The following is a 17,688-nucleotide window of genomic DNA, read 5'->3' on the forward strand; positions in this document are numbered from 1 at the left end:
GCTTCCAGGCTTTGGGAAGTGACCACTCCTAATGAGATCCATAAATGGAACGCACATGGATAATAGATTACTGTAATTTGGTGACCTGGTCAACTGGAGTATAATTCCTCTGGAATGTCTTGGGGGGGGGGGGGGGGGCTGACAGGCAGGCAGGAACATGCAAACCTCCGAACCTCGCATGTGAGCCGGGATCAGTCTGGACCTTTTTGTTTTTGCTTCAGGATGTTGCAGGGATCCAAATGAAATTCCTCACAATGTCCAAAGTGTCAAAAGTCATCCATTGGTCCCAGATGTTGGCTCCATCCAAGCTTTGTTCACAAGGGTTATTGACTTTGGCTGAACTCCGGTGGGTCTTCTCAACATTTTGCTTATTAAGCCTGAAGTTAAGCTCAAATAGTTTCTACAGATGAACAGAAGTGCCTATAAAAGCTGTGAATGAGTCCCTATAGCTTGGTTAATTAACTAAGCCCCCCATAATTAAAATACTCACCTTATGAATACGGTTAATATCAATAGTTCAGGTGCATTCATGCCCAAAATTAACTTTACGATGGAATAGGATCATATGCTCTTTCCCTGGATTAAGCCCATTATCTTCTGTCCCTTTAAACTCTAATGGTTTCTATTCACATCCCCCCTCATAACTAACATCTAAATGGGAATCACCATCAACCATAAACATTTCTTCTCATGGAATGGGAAATGGAGGGGACTGATATAAGTAGATAAAGAGGACATGGAATGAAATGAGTCTTCTATACCTCATTTAACAGCAAACCGCTTAGTGAAGCCATTGGCATTTCCGGGGTCAAGAGGGCAGAATGAATGTGGTTCATATCCTATGGTGACTCGTAAATAGGATACCAGTGAGACAATACACACAGCCGCACACACTCGCACACACTCAGAGTGATTTATACCAGGACCTCCCGGGTGCCTGCAGTCATGGGCCGTTGACTCTGTCACAGCAGAACAAGAGAGAAATAACGTTATGGATGTGGATATGGAGTAACAGACATTAACACACACACACACACACACAGGGCCAGAATAACAGGAAGCCGGCCTTGACCTGCGGGGTAAGAAAAGGAGAAGAAACACGGCAAAGATGGCTCGGCTCTCTGTCTTGATTTGCGAGGAAACCCAGCGTCCAGCGATAAGCAGACACGAAAAGGTGGAGGTATGTAGGCGAAACGTGTGTGTGTGGTCGCAAAGCCGGTACCAGATTTGTCCTTGATTCGACTTTGCGTTGAAGCACAGTGGCGATGATCACACACTCTTAATATAAAGCATAATCGCCACATTCACAGATCGTAACAGGGCGCAAACAAATGATGTGGCGGCGGCTGTTTGCATCGAGCGGCGTCCGGCGTTGTGTGTTACAATCTGACAAACGCGCAAAGTGCAGAAATCCAACAGCGTGATGCATCGTTACTGACATGGATGATTAGATGACGTGTGGATGAATGAGCAAATGATTCACTGCCCATTTGGCTCAACGTGTGTGCGATCGAATTCGAATAAGCTCTCGTCCTAATTTATCCAGCCTATCGCCGATGCTATAGACCCGAGCTGGAGTCGACAAATATGTGGACGATTGAACCAATGACTATGATTGATTGAGTACATCGTACCCCATCTCGGTTTCATTGTGGGGTGGGGAAACAAAAATAGAAGAAACCTGATTATGTAAGCCTCTTTTCTCTAGTGGTCGTTGTATTCATCTCTCTCTCACTCTCTCTCTCACTCTCTCTCTCTCTCTCTCTCTCTCTCTCTCTCTCTCTCTCCCTCTCCCTCTCCCTCCTGCATCACTAGTCGCTGACTTTGCCTCAACCAAGGTCTTTGATTAGTGCCGCTTCTAAATACGGCATGTCCTGTTGACTTTACAAACTAATTTCCTGTTAACCCCTTCCCCTCGCCGTCTCGTTCACTTTCCTCCTCATCTCGCCGTCTCGCCGTTCGTCTCCGCCCCTCGGAGGGATCGCGTCCCGCTGAGTCAAAGATACCCAGGCAGTATTATTTTTTTTTCAATCCTGTCCGCTTACAAAATTAGCTTCTTCTTTTATGATGTCAAACTTCCCTGCTGTTCCCGAAGCTGAGCGCTGTTACAGAGCAGATACCTACTCTAACTTCCCCCATGTTGTACACTTGTGATGATTCTTTAATGTTGTCTGCAACACCTGCTGTTCTTCAGCAACCTTTGCCGCCACAGGAACTTTTTGAGGAACGTTTGGAGGAACAAGGGTTTAAATTTAGCTCCTAGGACGTTCTCTCCCCTCCAAAAAGGCCCCCTGCTTTCCAGTAGCCCAGGAACTGTCAGGCTGAGCGCCTGGTTGGTTGATGAGACACAAGCCTGTAAGACTGCAACACCTTATGAATGCTTATGTCAAAGCGCAGTGTTGTAGCAGACTTTCTGGCTCGCAATGGAAAGCCAGATAGAGCGTGAGCGTGACATAAATTGAACTGAAACTGAACAAATGTGGTTTCGTTCTTAAGTAGCAAAACCACAAGAAGACGACAGGCGCCTCTCCGTCTGCCTTTACACCTCCGCGTGCCTCGTTTCCAACATCTATGACGACGCCACGGTCACACAACTTTCACTGAAGCGTTGTTATTTTGTTGCACGCAGGAAAAAAAGTCTCTAACTGAGTGCCTGTATGCTGTTTTTCAAACGATGGAAGGACGGTTTTGTCCTTCCTGCTTGGTGGAAAAGCCCCAGTGGGGTGTGTTTTGATATGACTGTGCAACGTCGGCAGGTTAAGGGTTAAAGAATGACGTCTCTCTTTAGGAAGGAGAAGACACCTGATCCCTTACAGTGTAAATTGGCTCCACCATTCTTCCTGACGAAGGATGAAATTTATCGGGAAAGGATAGTTTGTCATTGCCAGTCATCAATCTTAACAATACAGGGAAGCGCGAACACACACACACACACAGCCTAGGTCAAACACTAGACATTTATACCCAAACTCATCCATGACCGCACAGCCTGAGCCCCATTAATTCAGCCTCCAGAGACGTAGGATCCTCAGGTTAACCGGCAGGCTCATGGCAGCGAGCGGGGTGAGCGGCTTGATGGATGACTGCTGCCCCATCTTCTGAGATGCCTGATAAACGTGACCCAGCAGATCCGTTTTTAAACAATGTAGTCCTTCGCACTCATTTACCATCCGTACTGTGATGAAGAGAGCGGGGCACAGCTTTCACAGTGACTAATAATAAGTTTTTATCCCTCCCAGACAGGGAAGGATAAAAATTTACAGAGAACAGGAAACCAACACCCAATTGTGGTGCTGTACTGTGGACCGAGGCATCCATTAAAACAGATTTTTAGACTTTTGCATTTAGTCAAAAAGGCAGGTTTTGGTTGCTTATCTACTTATGAATGGGAGCAGGAATCCATCAAGGATAGGATTCTCTTTGGAATTGCTTCACAATTCTTATTTCTTTCCTTGCAGCCAAGAATCAGACATGCGATCCGTCGGAGAAGAATAAAAACCCCTGGATCCACGTGAGGGAGATGAGTCCCGGCTGCTGGACCAGCTTCCTCACAGAGAACAAGTCGGAGGTCCACATCCTGAGCCTGAAATTCAGCGCTGAGGTAAGTGAGGCAAGGTGACGTGCGGCAGTGTGCATGGCGGCGTAAAGAGGCGGAGCTAAAGACAATTTATTGGCAAAGAAACATCTGAGCGGTCGATCCTAAAGCATCGGAATAACAAATATGTTTCACAGTATCAGCACCAATCAGCCCCAAGTGACAGGAAATATACAGAGTATGCAGATTTTCCTTGTTTATGTATTTTTGGAAGCTAAAGCAAAACTCCAATCAGCATTTAAATTCTAATTCTCTAAAGAAGCACATTTATAGAAATTAAAAGAGTTTGAACATTAAAGGTTACGCCTTTACAGTAGAGGCTTGATAATTGGCAGGATTTATGGCAGATTTAATCAATTGTTATTTTATTGTTTTCTTCAAGCTTAATTTGTCTAAAATGCATCACCGAAGTGTTGCATGTTTTCCAAATTTGACTACTTACTGATAACTTCATTAGCACCGGCTTTGGCAGCAGTAAACTTTGGATCTCTGCAGACCGGAGCCATAAACATTAATTGCACGGCCGGACTGAAAGAGAATGATGCAATTTTTACAACACGGTTGCGCAATCTATAAATACCCGCTCGCAATATGTCAATGTGACAAGGTGATTTAATTCCAGGATCCCCTGACCTGTCACAGCTTATTTATTAATTAATCGTTCTTTTCCGGGTAAGCGGCCCAACGTGTCAAATCCAGTCTCTCTACAGGGGGAAAAGTGTGTGTGTCTAACTAGCAGCTGTTTGACACATGTTGGATTGTGGAAAGTGTCGACACACAGTCGAACAAATCTCCTTCCGTTTTTTGCTTTTATTTGCACAATTGGAGGCGCTGTCAGCCTGCGTACAATGCGCTGACACCACAACGACTTTAGAAAAAAAAGCAGAAATGATCAAGGTGACCTATAGCAAAGCCTTTTTCGGAGTGACAAGTTCTGGAAGTTCAGCCTGGGGGTAAGATTATGAAACAAAAGCTTATTATATAAATTGTATATTGCACAGTATTCACACTTTCTTTCCTTTTTGCATTTTTTGAAATTTCACAGATCAGCAGCATGAAAATGAAAATGCGACGGATGAGACAAATGAATTATGAGTTAGGATTTTGACTCCGGACAAATAAATTAAAACACTTCTGCCAGTGTTTTCTCTTTCCTTTTTTTTTTTTTTCCTCTTTCAATTTGATGGTTTGATGGTTTCCTCGTGTTTGTTTGTTTGTTTATTTATTTATTCCTCTCAACATATCAAATAAAGCTAACGGAGGCACTCTGGTAATAGGCGAGATGTGAATTTTTGCTTCAGGCACTTGTTTGACAAATAAGCCATATGTCTCAACTTGCCTTAAGGTGTAACGTGCAAATAACACACAATATTCCTCGTCTATCCGCCGCAGAACTAGCTAATCAATAACAGATGAGATGCCATGCACAGGAGACAGAGCTTCCCCGGACATCCCTGCTTTTATATGCTGCAGGGGGAGATACAGAACACGTCCAGTCCAACATTATTAACCAATACGAGCCATTAGTTATCTTTTGTTTTCAGTCTGGTGGACATGCTTGGTTGTAGGGGATTAAGATCATAAGGACAGATTTACTTAAGTGATGGTGGAACAACCAACAATGCCTGTCAGAATCTCGTCACACCGCCCAACAAATCCTCTTTATACCTTAACTTACACGCAATGTGAAGCCTCAGCATGAAAATTGGGTGCTGGACAAATAAATGGGTCAGTACTCGACTCAAACAGATGTGAAGATGAAGACGAATGTACGTGACAGTGTGAGAAGATGATTTTAATCACTTCAAGGCATCAATGCTGGTGAGGTTTTTGCGGCTTTAGTCTCGCTGAAGCGTTTCCTTATATTTAATGGAGCGTAAAGCAAAAGAAAATAATAGATGAAAAGCATATTAGGGAGGAAATGTTCCTTTTCAGTCATGTTATTGGGCCTGAAGAGTACAACAGGCACATTACATTGTGTCTGAAACTAAAAACAGACTTCCTTGCGAAATATCAGAACGATGCAAAAGATGGCAAAGGATTGATGCGGAGTTTGTGGGTGTTTACAAAAGGAATTTGGCCTCTGATCAGTGTGGGCCAATAGACATTCCACAGAGCTCATATATCCTGCTCTCTTGCACAACAATGAGAGAGGCCGCTTTATTAAATGAAGAAGACACACACAGACCCTTATCTCCTCTGGTCTGTTTAGAATAGATTTTCTCTGTGTAAACACTGAGGAAGGGGAGCATCTTCATCTGTTGCCAAACTGTCAGGCGAGATGGACGGTTTGCTCTCGCCTCCCGTCTTTCTTTGTCCCTTCAATTTTCTTATCAACCTTTCCCTCCTCATCCCTTTTGTTTCTGGTGCTGATTTAAGGCTGTCTGAGTCTCACGGAGGAACACTAAAGCAGTCTGGGGGGGGGGGGGGGAGGCGCAGAGGGCAGGAGAATTCACAGGGGGGAGCTGCCCTGTACGGGGACCCATTGATGTCACACGCCGGCTCGGTTAGTCAGGGACTTGGCACGGGGCCGAGACGAGACCAGCGGAGCCGATTCAAGTTAAGGGAGAGCCAAAAAGAATAACTGGAAACTCCATCAGCATAGGCCCCTGCGCACAAAATGCACTTAAGAGAAAAAAAACACACACGCAAGGAGAAAAAAAAAAATTCTCTAAAGGAAAACAATTGTATCTTGAAAGCACAGGAACAAAAATAGCAAAGGTGAGTGATCGGGGTCAGCAACAGTCAAGTGTCAGAGTTGAAAATGAAAGAATGAAAAGTCACAGATGATGGAGGGAGGGGAAGTGGGGAGAGACAGACGGAGACAATGAAGCAAATTAGAAAGAGTATTTAAGGAAATCATCACCATCCCGTTATCTCAGGAAATGCCATTCATTCATATACGGATGTGCATGCGTAAAATGTTTCGAGTGAGGAATATAGAAGGACCTTATTACTGGGAAGACGCCACTTAGAATTCAAATTTTCAGTGAAGACACCTCCTATAATAACCCAGTAAGTTCCTGTCATAGTCTCTCTCTCTCTCTCTCTCTCTCCCTCCCTCCCTACCTCTCCCTCCCTCCTCAGGACAGTCGGCCTATTATTTTCCAAAGAAATACACGCTTCACGGAAAGATAACAAGCAGGTGGCTTTCAAAGTGTGATTACCGGGAGCAAATTTACGCTTTCACACACACACAGCACACGCACACACACACAGGCTTGCATACATTATATAGTAGAAGATGCATATGGGACACATCAGCGAACAACATCCTCATTTGTTCCATAGGCTCCTTCCTCAGGCCAGTGCGACCCCATTAACCTACCAGTCCGCCCTCACTTAAAAAGAGGAGAAAAGAGTTGCTGTTGTTGTTTTTCTTTCCGCTCCGTGAAGATGTAAAGATGCTTTGTTTTGCCTAAGGAGTCGGCTTTCTTAGGGCTTTTATGTCGGTGTGCAGAGCCAAACTACATGCGTGTCATCTAGTGGAAGCCGAACACAGGTCACAACAGGAATGGATTTTATTTTGGATTTCCTGCCAAAAGGCTCTGCCAGTTTCCTCTCTCCCAGACTAATTAGCAGCAGCGGGTTCATCTTTGCATCACGCAAAACCGATGGAAGTTTAATTCCCTCTCGGCTCTCTTGGCAAGTTACGATTTTCATTATCAGGAAGTAAAAAGCAACAGCGGAACATGTCTCGGTCTTCAACGATGAAGCTGACGGTCAGTCCGGTCGATAAGTCGACATAAAAGGTTGACTCAGCTTCTCGGCTGGGATGAAGGTGTCCAGGCTCGGCAACATGCCATAAAACACACACATGAGACACGGCATGTAGCAGGACAAAGGGTGATTGATAAGTTGTGAGCCTGGCTTTCACACGTTGAATTGTACTGTTTCCAAACACGAAAAACACATGTCCCTTCAGATAATGATGATATCAGCCACGAATAGGATTTAAATGAAAACAGGATGTGATGATAGCACTTGCGTCATCATTTAGAAGAAGACGGCTGGGTTGGAGAGTGATTACACAGAAAAGCGAATCTGAGATGGTTCTCTGCGGGGCTCAGAACTTGTCAATCATCACTTAAAGTAGTGAGTGATGAAATGATGTGTGTGTGTGGGAGGGTGGCAAAGGCAGCAGACTCTATTCCGATCGCCCCGAGGAGAGAAAGGCACTGCACTCTGAATGCAACTCTCTGTTTTGTAGCAAAATGCATCCGTGTTTCTATATTGGCAATTAGGGTGACTAGAAGTTGTCGGGGGGCCTCCTTAGACCTAATTTGTACTGCATGGGTCTAGAAATTTCCATAGTGCAGGCTTGAGCTCATCACAATTCTCTGGGTTCACGCACCGGTAACAGCAGGTAGCAGGAAAATGAATTTAATATTGGAGACTCACACTGTTTCCCCAGCATGCTCATTGTCTCTGGAACAAGGGCAGATCTCAAAACAATCCTTCACGTAAGCAAAATCAGGACAAAATAAAGTACTTTCCATCAAAAGGCATCACACATGGACGAAGGTAAGAAAGTTGTGTTTATGAATGTCAAACCCGCTACAAAAGCCCTTTGCTGGAGAGGCTTCAAAGGCCGCTGTGAATTTATAATGCATCACATCATATGAAATGCAACTGATTTGAAAACCTTGAGCCTTTAACGTCTATAAACCCAATTCTCTCTTGGCTATTAAAGGCATTAAAGTAATTCCAAGTGGGATTTATAGGAGTGAAGTCAAACAGGTTTACCATCGTGTCATTTTGTTGTTGCAAAAACAAAGCTGACAAAGCTGACTGTCCTTCCCCTGCAGTGACTTTGCAACATGGTCTCTTCACTTAATCACTCTAAATGAGCAATCTTGCACATTGATGGTTACCCATAATGCACTGCACCCAGTTTATTGGCAGCTTTCTGTGTGAAATCTCCTATTTATCCCAGATTCGCTTCAGAGATCTAAACAGACTGATCAGAGCAGCATCATCAAGATTCCTGAGGTCCTTATCTGTGATATCTGGTGTTAAAAATGTATTTGCTCCCCAGATGAAATGACGGCACTGGTTGATGTATTCTTACACTTATATTTATGTTACAGGAACATGTTGCATTGTTTTAATAAGGAAGGTTTGTTTTTGACTTTTTCCAGCTTATAATTTAGACCCAGTGTGGTACAATTCACCAAAATACTCATTATGCAGCGCAGTAGCTCCCATGCTGCAGCGTATGAGTAAATATTTATGCCACTTGATTTCATTGTCTCCCTAATCAGTAACACTGTTCCTCTGGGATTTACACAATTGTCACAGATTCTCTGCCTGCAAAACTCAATGTTATTCTCTCCTCACTGTATGCAGTGCACCATACACAGAGAGGTTTGACTGTGCAGCGTGTGTGTGTGTGTATACATTTTGAATGAATGGAATGGAGTTCTACATCTTGCTGTTGTTATTATTTGGTGTTATCAATGTTTTAAACCGTCATGATTTGTCTTTCTCACAGAATTTGAAGGCGTCAACATTCTGAATTTTCTGCTTAATAAGTTGAATTCTAAGTAAATCTTGGAAATCCAAAGTTTACATTCTGGTTATCGCTTGCAATTTCTGCTTTGAGAGGCAACTTTTGCCACACTAATTCATTGTTGTTTTCCCCCTTAGGACCCCAAGCTCTTCTCTCTCAACATGACGACTGCCAAGCCGTTGTTTCTCATCGTCACGGCGCTGGACACGTCCTACGGTTCATACTTCATTAACTCAGATGTTAAAGTTTATGTGAGTACTCCCTCTTTTGCTCTGTGAAATGTGAACTGAAAGCTGTTGTGGCTAATTTGCTATCCTGAATCCACCGTAGCAGTGATGGACAGCCCTGTCCCAAAATAAATGGGACACTCGTTAGAGCTCATATGTCCACCACCAAGGGCGAACAGGAAAGAAAGAAACAACTGTAAACAGAAAATGCTTGTCATGTTTTTCAGCATCTAGTTTTAGAATTGTTGTTTTGTTTATGCGCTTCCACCACGCTTTTCTCAATATTTAATGAAGTATTCAAAATGAAATGGATAGGTAGGTAGGTAGGTAGGTAGGTAGGTAGACTGACTGTATCCTGCGAGCGAAATTGTCAACACAAACAACAAGTAAACAAACACGACCTGAATGGCAACTTACCCGTGTTGGTGAAGTTAATGATGTCCTTGTAGGGGGAGATTTTTGCTGCCCGTGCACTCAAAATGCATGTCTGCTCCAGGAAAACTGTGCCACCATTGACAAAGCTTATGCAAATGAGACTTATTTTCCCATAGCCTTATTAGGAGGAAATGCTCCTTTTTGAACAGTATGAAGTTGTAAAACTCTAAGGTAGCAGCTGCAGCGGAGCTCCCGATAAACCCGAGGAGCTGAAGTGCCGTAACAGATGAATATGCAAATAATTTATACTTTATTTAAGCAGATCAGCTGGAAAGCAGAGCCCGTAGCCGTAACAGAGCTACAGTCCTATAAAATGTCAAAATATATTATGAGGAAGCAGCGGTATAATGTTTGTTTGCTGAAGCAAGCACGCTAATTAAATGCAGATTGTTAAACCAGGTCTGTAGCTACAGGGTCAGAGTTTCCAGTCAGAATAATGAGAAGTCTTGAGTTTTTTCTTGAGTCTTTTATGCAAAGGCGACATATGAAGAGTTTTCTGGATGACTCTCAAGACACACAACTTAACACCTCATAATGCTGCTCTCAACACTACATGTTGAAAGGAACTTTTAAAGTATAGAATGGCTTTTGGGGAAATTACATCCAAACTTGGCCAGTTTCATTTTCTGGTCATTTGGAGCTTTTTGTTTGGCAATATTTACTGTTCTCTTGCGTACGTCTTTGTCTTTATTTAAGTTATGCACAACACTAAAAGTTAAACGTTGTAAGTTGTGGATTACTAAACAGAGCTGTATTATGACTCCTTCACGCTCTGCACATATACATTATATCTCTGAGACTATCTCTCGGCACCACATAGTCCCCTAGTGTCATGTTATGGATGCTGAAGGTAACCTTGGCGATGCACAGGGATTTTAAATAGACTAGAACACGAGCTTACGTTGAGTAAAAAGCAAAATCGAAATCATAAAGTTAACATAAAGTTGCCTATGCTACAAAATCGTTCACAGGATCGGGATCGTTTACAGGGTCGTATAAAAAGAAGCTACTTACATTTGATGTGCCATGTGTGCAGAAATATGGGCCTATTGTGTTGCAATGTGTGTGAAAACAACATTAGCAGGGTTGAATGACAACAAATATATTATGAAAGCCTGTCGTTCACTCGCAATAGATAGATAAGTAACAATGACATCACTCAAAAGACTTTATTTCTGAGAGTATCTGGTCGAACTGTCATATATCCTCGGCCACTGTCGCCTTCCAGCTGTTTCCCATGCAGTCCAACTGTGCAGCTGTGCAGCACCGTGCGCCTGTCTGCAGAGCCAGTGAAGGTTGTTTGTTTCTATGGAAAGTCCCCAGTGGCTCCTCTCCTCTCCTCTGTGTGTATGTGTGTGTGTGTGTGTGTGTGTGTGTGTTTCTTATTTATTACTTCATGCAGTAAAATCCGTAAAGTGGCCAAAGAGTAGTGCTGGAGTGGCTCGCAATGAGAGGGAACGACGGCATCTGTTGTAAAAATTGATGTCCCAGTGAAATGAGATGTTCTCACTTTTACACAGTGTTGTCAAATTATATATCTGAATTTAATTAAACGGAGGCCAACAATACTTTATCCGGTTGAGTACCTAAACAGAGGAATGTCCCGGTAAACAGCTGAATAGATTATAGATTAAGACTATGGATTAAATGTCACTTGAACGAGATTTAGAATCTAAAATGGTCAGTTTTGACTCAGTGTGCACATGGGTGCTGCAGCAGTAGAGTTGCTTTGTTCTTTCAGTTACTACAAATAGCGAGAAGAGTATTTAACAGTCTACAAGTTACGCCGCGCTTGAAACACTAGTCAGAAGTGTTAATGTAAATCGGGTGCTTAATGGGCTATAACATGTAAAAAAGAAAAGGCTGTCACGCCCGTTTAAACACACAGTTTGCTCTGCCAGATTGTTGACCGCGGCGTGACAGAGCCATGAGGATGATGGAATGTTTACAGGGGTGTCAGCAGTTACTGATACGCTGACAGCAGTTTGATACCACATGCTGTGTCTTGTCACGTCGAGGGTTCTGGATAATACTGCTTGTGACTGCAGGATGTTTTCATGGGATGAGTCCGTATCACAGGGGGATAACGGTGTTTTACTGCAGCCGGACGGCAAACGGCAGCAGCATCTGTTCTGTGTCTGAGACGGTACATCATTAGCTTGACAGCTCGGTCCAGTGTGCTTTCCAGCAGTGACAGTCACGCACACGCACACACACACACACACACACACACACACACACACACACACACACACCACACCCTCACACCCACCCAGAGATGGACTGAGAGCACACTGCTGCGTTCACAGGGTTAAACGGAATAGCAACAAGTATTTTAACACATTTTTTATTACTTTTATTTATTTTTTCATATGTCAGCGTGATTACGGGAGTTATTTCCGGTTTTGATGAAACTTGGTGGAAGGGCTCATGGAATGATATTGTTGACTTCTTCAAAAGTACTTCCCCAATCTCAATGAAATGATCTCGCCTCTTTATTCAGCCAGAGATGCTCACTGGGTGCAAGTTGGGAGAAAAGCGAGCGTTTCTCGTAACATCAATCGGGACCCTGTCGTTAAAGTTGTTTGTATGGTGGCACGGCAAGAAGGTCCTGACCCTGCTCCTTTCCATGTTCCGCGCCTCCACTGTGTGTATGCGTGCGTGCGTGCGTGTGTGTGGGAGGGGGTTTCCTCAGGGTACTTTCCACAACATCATAAAAAAAAAGTGTTAAGTTAACGTTCCTGCTGTCGCCTTTGGACCAAGGCACTGTTGACCGTAGAGCTGAGGTCGGTTCCCCCCGGCACCACACACTGACTGCCCACTGCTCCTGGGTCAAAAGGACCAATATCACGGAACGCTGTGTGCACTTTCTAGTTTTATATTATAATAAAGTCCAGAATGGCTGTAACCCTTCTTAAACCTCCTGAGTCTAAGCAAGGTTATTGATTTAAATCTGTATAATTATTATTTTCGTCATCAAGTATCTATTCATTTCCCTTTTTGACTCATTGGTTGGTCGAATAATAGTTTAGAAAGTATCCCAACGGAGGAAAAGCTCACATTCAATAAGCGAAAACCAGCAGATATTTGGAATCCATTCGTGATAATTGTTAAGATGTTGACCAGTTTGCTGTAGTCGACCATCTGTTCATGCAGGAAATTACAAAGGGGAAAATTTCTGGAATTTCCACATACTGTAGAGATGATCTTTGCCCTCTCTGCGTCCTTCAACGTCACCAAGCTCACACTGGCTAATCTTCACTTAATTCCTCTTTAATGATCATTTCTTTGGTTTTGCTCTTTTGTGTGTGTATTGTTAATCGTCAAATATTCACGTAGACAGCAACAACATACAGGGACAAACCGTCTTAGCTTCATATTCTGGTGTTTTCATGCTCTCGGATCAGTTGTAAACACAATATGAATCTCTGCCATTTCTCTTAAACAAGGCTCAGAAATATTTTATCAGCTGTCACATAAATATAGAGCCACTGAAACATTTACTGTTTATTTTTCTGCTGCTGGATAGATGAGCCCCAAAGGAAAACAAACTGGATCGCGCTGATATTCTCTTTAGCCGTCATTAATTGGGTCCAACAACAAAGATTTTTTTCGTCTGCAGGAACACAATCTCCCCCTCCCGTATTCCCAATCCACACCCCTGTTTTCTTATTCATGCACAGCTTAATGTAAACTCCATTATTTCCCATTGGTCCAGACGAGGAAACAGCAGTGTCTGTGGTGGATGGATGTATATATTTATACCGCGCGCGGAGCCAGATTCCAGTCAGCTACGCTGACGCACAAAGCTTAAAAAAGGTCCCATTTCCTGGCCCCACTCAGGAAGCAAAGGAAAGACCTTGGCTCCAACGGGGTTGCGCAACTGGGCTTGTGGACACTTTACCATAATAAACATTTCTTTTAAACAGGACCCTGCTTAGAGAATGGAGGGAGAGACTAGGGCGGGGTTGAGAAAAGGATACGACGGATAAGAGAAATACGTGCTTTTACATGTAACTTTGATCATTTGCTGTCCCGTTTCCTCGATTCTGACTCTGTTCTTTGCTTCCTACTTCCCCAGGTTAACAACAATTCCATAGTTTCCTTATTTGGCCGCACAGGCGAATACCGCAAGGAGTACTTCCCCACTCAGGACGAGGAGCTGGTCCAATGGGCGACCCTCAAGTTTGGGGGCGTGACTTCATTCACCACCATGTGGAATCCGAAAACAATCACCTCCACGGGAAGAGAGGGTGAGGATTATTTGCGTAACCCCGGCCACTGCTGTAATGTCAGACTTTGAAGGTGCTGGGGGGGGGGAGACAATGCGGCTGGCGCTGTTTGTTGAGACTCGAGGCGGTAATTTACAGGTCTCTCTGAGAGAATAGGGGGGGAATTGCAGGAATTACACCGTGAAACAAGGGATGAATAATAAGGGAGGACGCAAGAGAGGTCAAAGTGTTCCTATCATGCAGTGATCACATGGAAGCTCATACAAGGTATTTCTAAAACCGAACGCACTATCTGCCTCATTATAGAGTCTTGGTGCTGTAGTTTAAAGTAATTGTAGTCATAACACACTGCACAGTCTCAGCTTACATAACTTATCATTGAGTATGATCAGTGGGTGCAAGGTTGTTCCTATCGCTCTCTTGATAACGTTGGTTTACCTCACTTGCCTCTTCTTGTATAAACTGCACGCCAAAAAAAAATCCCATTCAGATGAAATCACCGGGAAAATGCGCTGATGATGAGCAAAAAGGAAAGACGGCCTGTTTAATATTCCACCACACTTCTCTCTCTTTTGTTTACCACATTTAATTTTTATAGAAAGAGATCCCATTATGTCATCACCGCTTTCATTTGCAATGTGTCTGCAAATGAAAATGAGCCAGAGGACCCCAGAAGTGCACTTGCACTGATTCTTACTTAGAGAATAGTGCGCAAAAAAAAAAAAAAAGCGATCCCCAGATACGCTCAAATGCCAGCTGTTTCTGTATAAATAGGATGGGAAAGTAGAAGTCAGACGGCGCGGATGATGCAGATTAATGTATGTGTGTGTGTGTGTGTGTGTGGAGACACAAATACACAAAGTTGGCAACAGTGGGGTCTGGTGGCTGACAGAGTGACACTATCACTATGCCCCCCAAAGCTGCATAAAACACAGAGCCGGGCTGTTGTATTATTTAGAATCATCTGTGTGAGCGGAGCACCAGCTGTCACATGACCGCTCAACCACCGGGGCAGACTCGGACGGCTGATAATGCGGCACGGCAATGCGAGTATGTGATCGGACTTTCACATCCAAGCACATTTGAGACACGAGCTTCGTTGGCGCCCCCATTTCAGTACCATGGAAATCTCAACATGTAAGGAATAATGGGACCATTGAGATCACCTAAAGGACTATTGGCTCCTCTTATATCTGTTCATGATCCTAACATACTTATTTGTCTGTGCTACAATCTATAGCATGAAATATAAAGAATCTATTGCAAGTCTGCTGTAGTCTCCACAGGGATGCTCACTATAGTTTGTCTATAATCATGTCATGTCTGTAATGTCTTTAAAATAGAGGAAACAACGTGAAGCTGTAAAAACATGTTGCCACAAGCCTGCACCCAAGCAGAGGTGAAGGCAGCAGCGTCTCAGCTCTGTCCCGCACTTTCTATTCCTTTCTACACGGCGCCAAACATGGCGCCGTGTAGCACGTTTTATCTGTATCTAGCGCCGATTTTCGCCTCGCTCAGGTGAAGTAAAGAAGAACGGAATGATGTCGGCTTCACCGGTAGTGATGAGATGTCATTGCACATAATAGAATTCTTTGGAAAGGGAGGCCATGTTCAATTGGGCAGTGATGGTGGAGATGGAGCAGGGTGATACAGGTCCTGTGGTTTAAAGCAGCCATTCATCGCTGAGTGACAGCTGGACATTAGGGATATTATGAAGTCACAGCAATGCCAGCAGCGTTTGCTCCAGGATGGATGGATGCTTGCGCCGCACTGTTATTTCCATACCAAACCTCCTCAGGCCGTTGGCTGCTTGTTCGTCTTATGGACACGGAGAATCCAGCGCACTATATACAAAACACATTATTCATGCAAATGCGTCGGCAATGCAGATCAACAGCGTTCAGTCAAATGAAGTTTACCTCCACATTTCAGTGTAAATCTTGAAAACCAAATCTCCCTTAACACGACTGACTGTATGTAAGGCTCCTTCCAACACACACACTGCGGGAATCAAAGTTTCTTATGAGGTGCTGAGGACAAAGTGTACAAGCTCTTCACTGTAAACACTGAAAGCCTTCTATATGTCAGAGGTATTTTTGTTGTAGTCTCTCTCTTTCTGTGCGATTGCTTGACCATATTTCAGCTCTGTGAGCCGTGCAGTGCTGTGTGAGCGGTGGTTGCTTTCCTTGTCGCGTCTGACAGTGGCATTCGCCCGTATCCAGATTGGAATGTGATTTTTGTTTGTATTTTGTACTTTATGCCACTTGTAATTTGAGGGAGGGTTTTGGTTCGACTCCGCATAAGTGTGTAATAACTCCTGCAGGGAAACAGTTTACAGTATTCACTTGTATCCTTTAGCCTGTGTTGGAACGTGAGTTGAACCACGCGTAGGTGGCAGCGGAGGCATTAGAATAATGGGTGCAGTGGCTGCAACACGGCAGTGTGGGCTGCCAAGGTAAAGGCTCGCCAAGCAGGAGAAGAAAAGCCCCAATGTGATTTGAGATCTCAGAAAAAAGGAGTCGCATAACGAACAGTGTTTGTGAGGCTACTTTGAAATCCAAGTTTCCAGTTTCCAGCTCAGATGAAGCCAAGGTGCACTTTTGATTAAATATAAAATGCTTTATTTATTTCTGCTGAGAGAATAAGCTTGAACAAACTGACAATTCCTACTATCTACTGTATATGTACTGTATATATGCATTGTATGCTGCAATTAGTGCTATAATCAAACCCTCACTTCCTTTGGCGTTCATTGACACATACAGCCTCAGTTACATGTTTGTTTATAGATTACTGTAGATAACCAGCTACATATTCTATATACCTCTATATATGCCTCATGTTATGGAGTTGAGGTACAAGGAGTGATGTTAACACATAAATATAGGAAGATGCACATTGTATTCCTAGAAAATGAGTAATGGTTGTGTATCCCTGCACTACACATGCAGGATGTTTAAGATGGGTTTGTTACAGGAAACTCATAATTCCGCATGAATGTATTTTGAATGCCATTATAACTGTATTCTAATAAGGAAAAGCTGGTGTTCCATTTTGGGAAGTTGCTGTCTTTCTCTAGATGTGTAATTGTGCATACAAATGGAATAATATAATTAGTTAGAAATGTGATCATAATTACAAATATTGTAATGATATACATATTATTTTCAAATGATTATAAATGGCACTGTCAGTTCTGCATGAATATAAAAACAATGAACAAAACAATGGATGAAAATTAATTTGATTTGTGGATTTTCAGGAACCAAACTGGGCTCTAGTAACTGCACGCTTGAAAACGAAGATCCATCAATGAAGCACTTTATGGAGCTTGAAACAATGGGTTCTCCATTCAAATCCTGCTCCCCTCAGCCACAGGACGCCAACGACGACTCTGAGCTTCACATCATAAACATCCCAGAAAGCGCATTGATTCGGTAAACATTCGTAAGACACAAAATGTCCACTCGTTTTCTTTTCCTGGCATGAAATGTCACAAGAGGATGTAACTTCATTTTGCTCACATTGCAGCTATGTATCGGTTGATGTGGCTACAGACAAGCCTCTCAGTATGTTACTGAGGGGCCCCCAGGGCACCACATGGAGCTTCCATAACCCTCAACACGCAAAATTTGGTGTAAGGAACACTACGCGATTCATACACACACACACACACACACTCACTTG

General features: G+C 43.4%; 1 protein-coding gene across 2 annotated transcripts in view; it reads left to right on the top strand.

The window, feature by feature from the left end:
• Positions 1 to 17,688, top strand: part of eng (endoglin) — a 39,913-nt gene that overhangs the window by 12,617 nt on the left and 9,608 nt on the right. For both annotated transcript variants that reach the window (XM_076163789.1, XM_076163788.1), the window contains exons 3-7: positions 3,459 to 3,601; positions 9,245 to 9,358; positions 13,851 to 14,022; positions 17,264 to 17,438; positions 17,533 to 17,638. In XM_076163789.1, coding sequence (XP_076019904.1) covers positions 3,459 to 3,601; positions 9,245 to 9,358; positions 13,851 to 14,022; positions 17,264 to 17,438; positions 17,533 to 17,638 — 710 coding nt within the window. The remainder of the gene's footprint in view (positions 1 to 3,458; positions 3,602 to 9,244; positions 9,359 to 13,850; positions 14,023 to 17,263; positions 17,439 to 17,532; positions 17,639 to 17,688) is intronic.

This window comes from Genypterus blacodes, unplaced genomic scaffold (assembly GCF_046128005.1).
Source record: "Genypterus blacodes isolate CSIRO-AG114 ecotype Tasmania unplaced genomic scaffold, CSIRO-AGI_Gbla_v1 ptg000133l_1, whole genome shotgun sequence".
Lineage (NCBI taxonomy): Eukaryota > Metazoa > Chordata > Actinopteri > Ophidiiformes > Ophidiidae > Genypterus > Genypterus blacodes.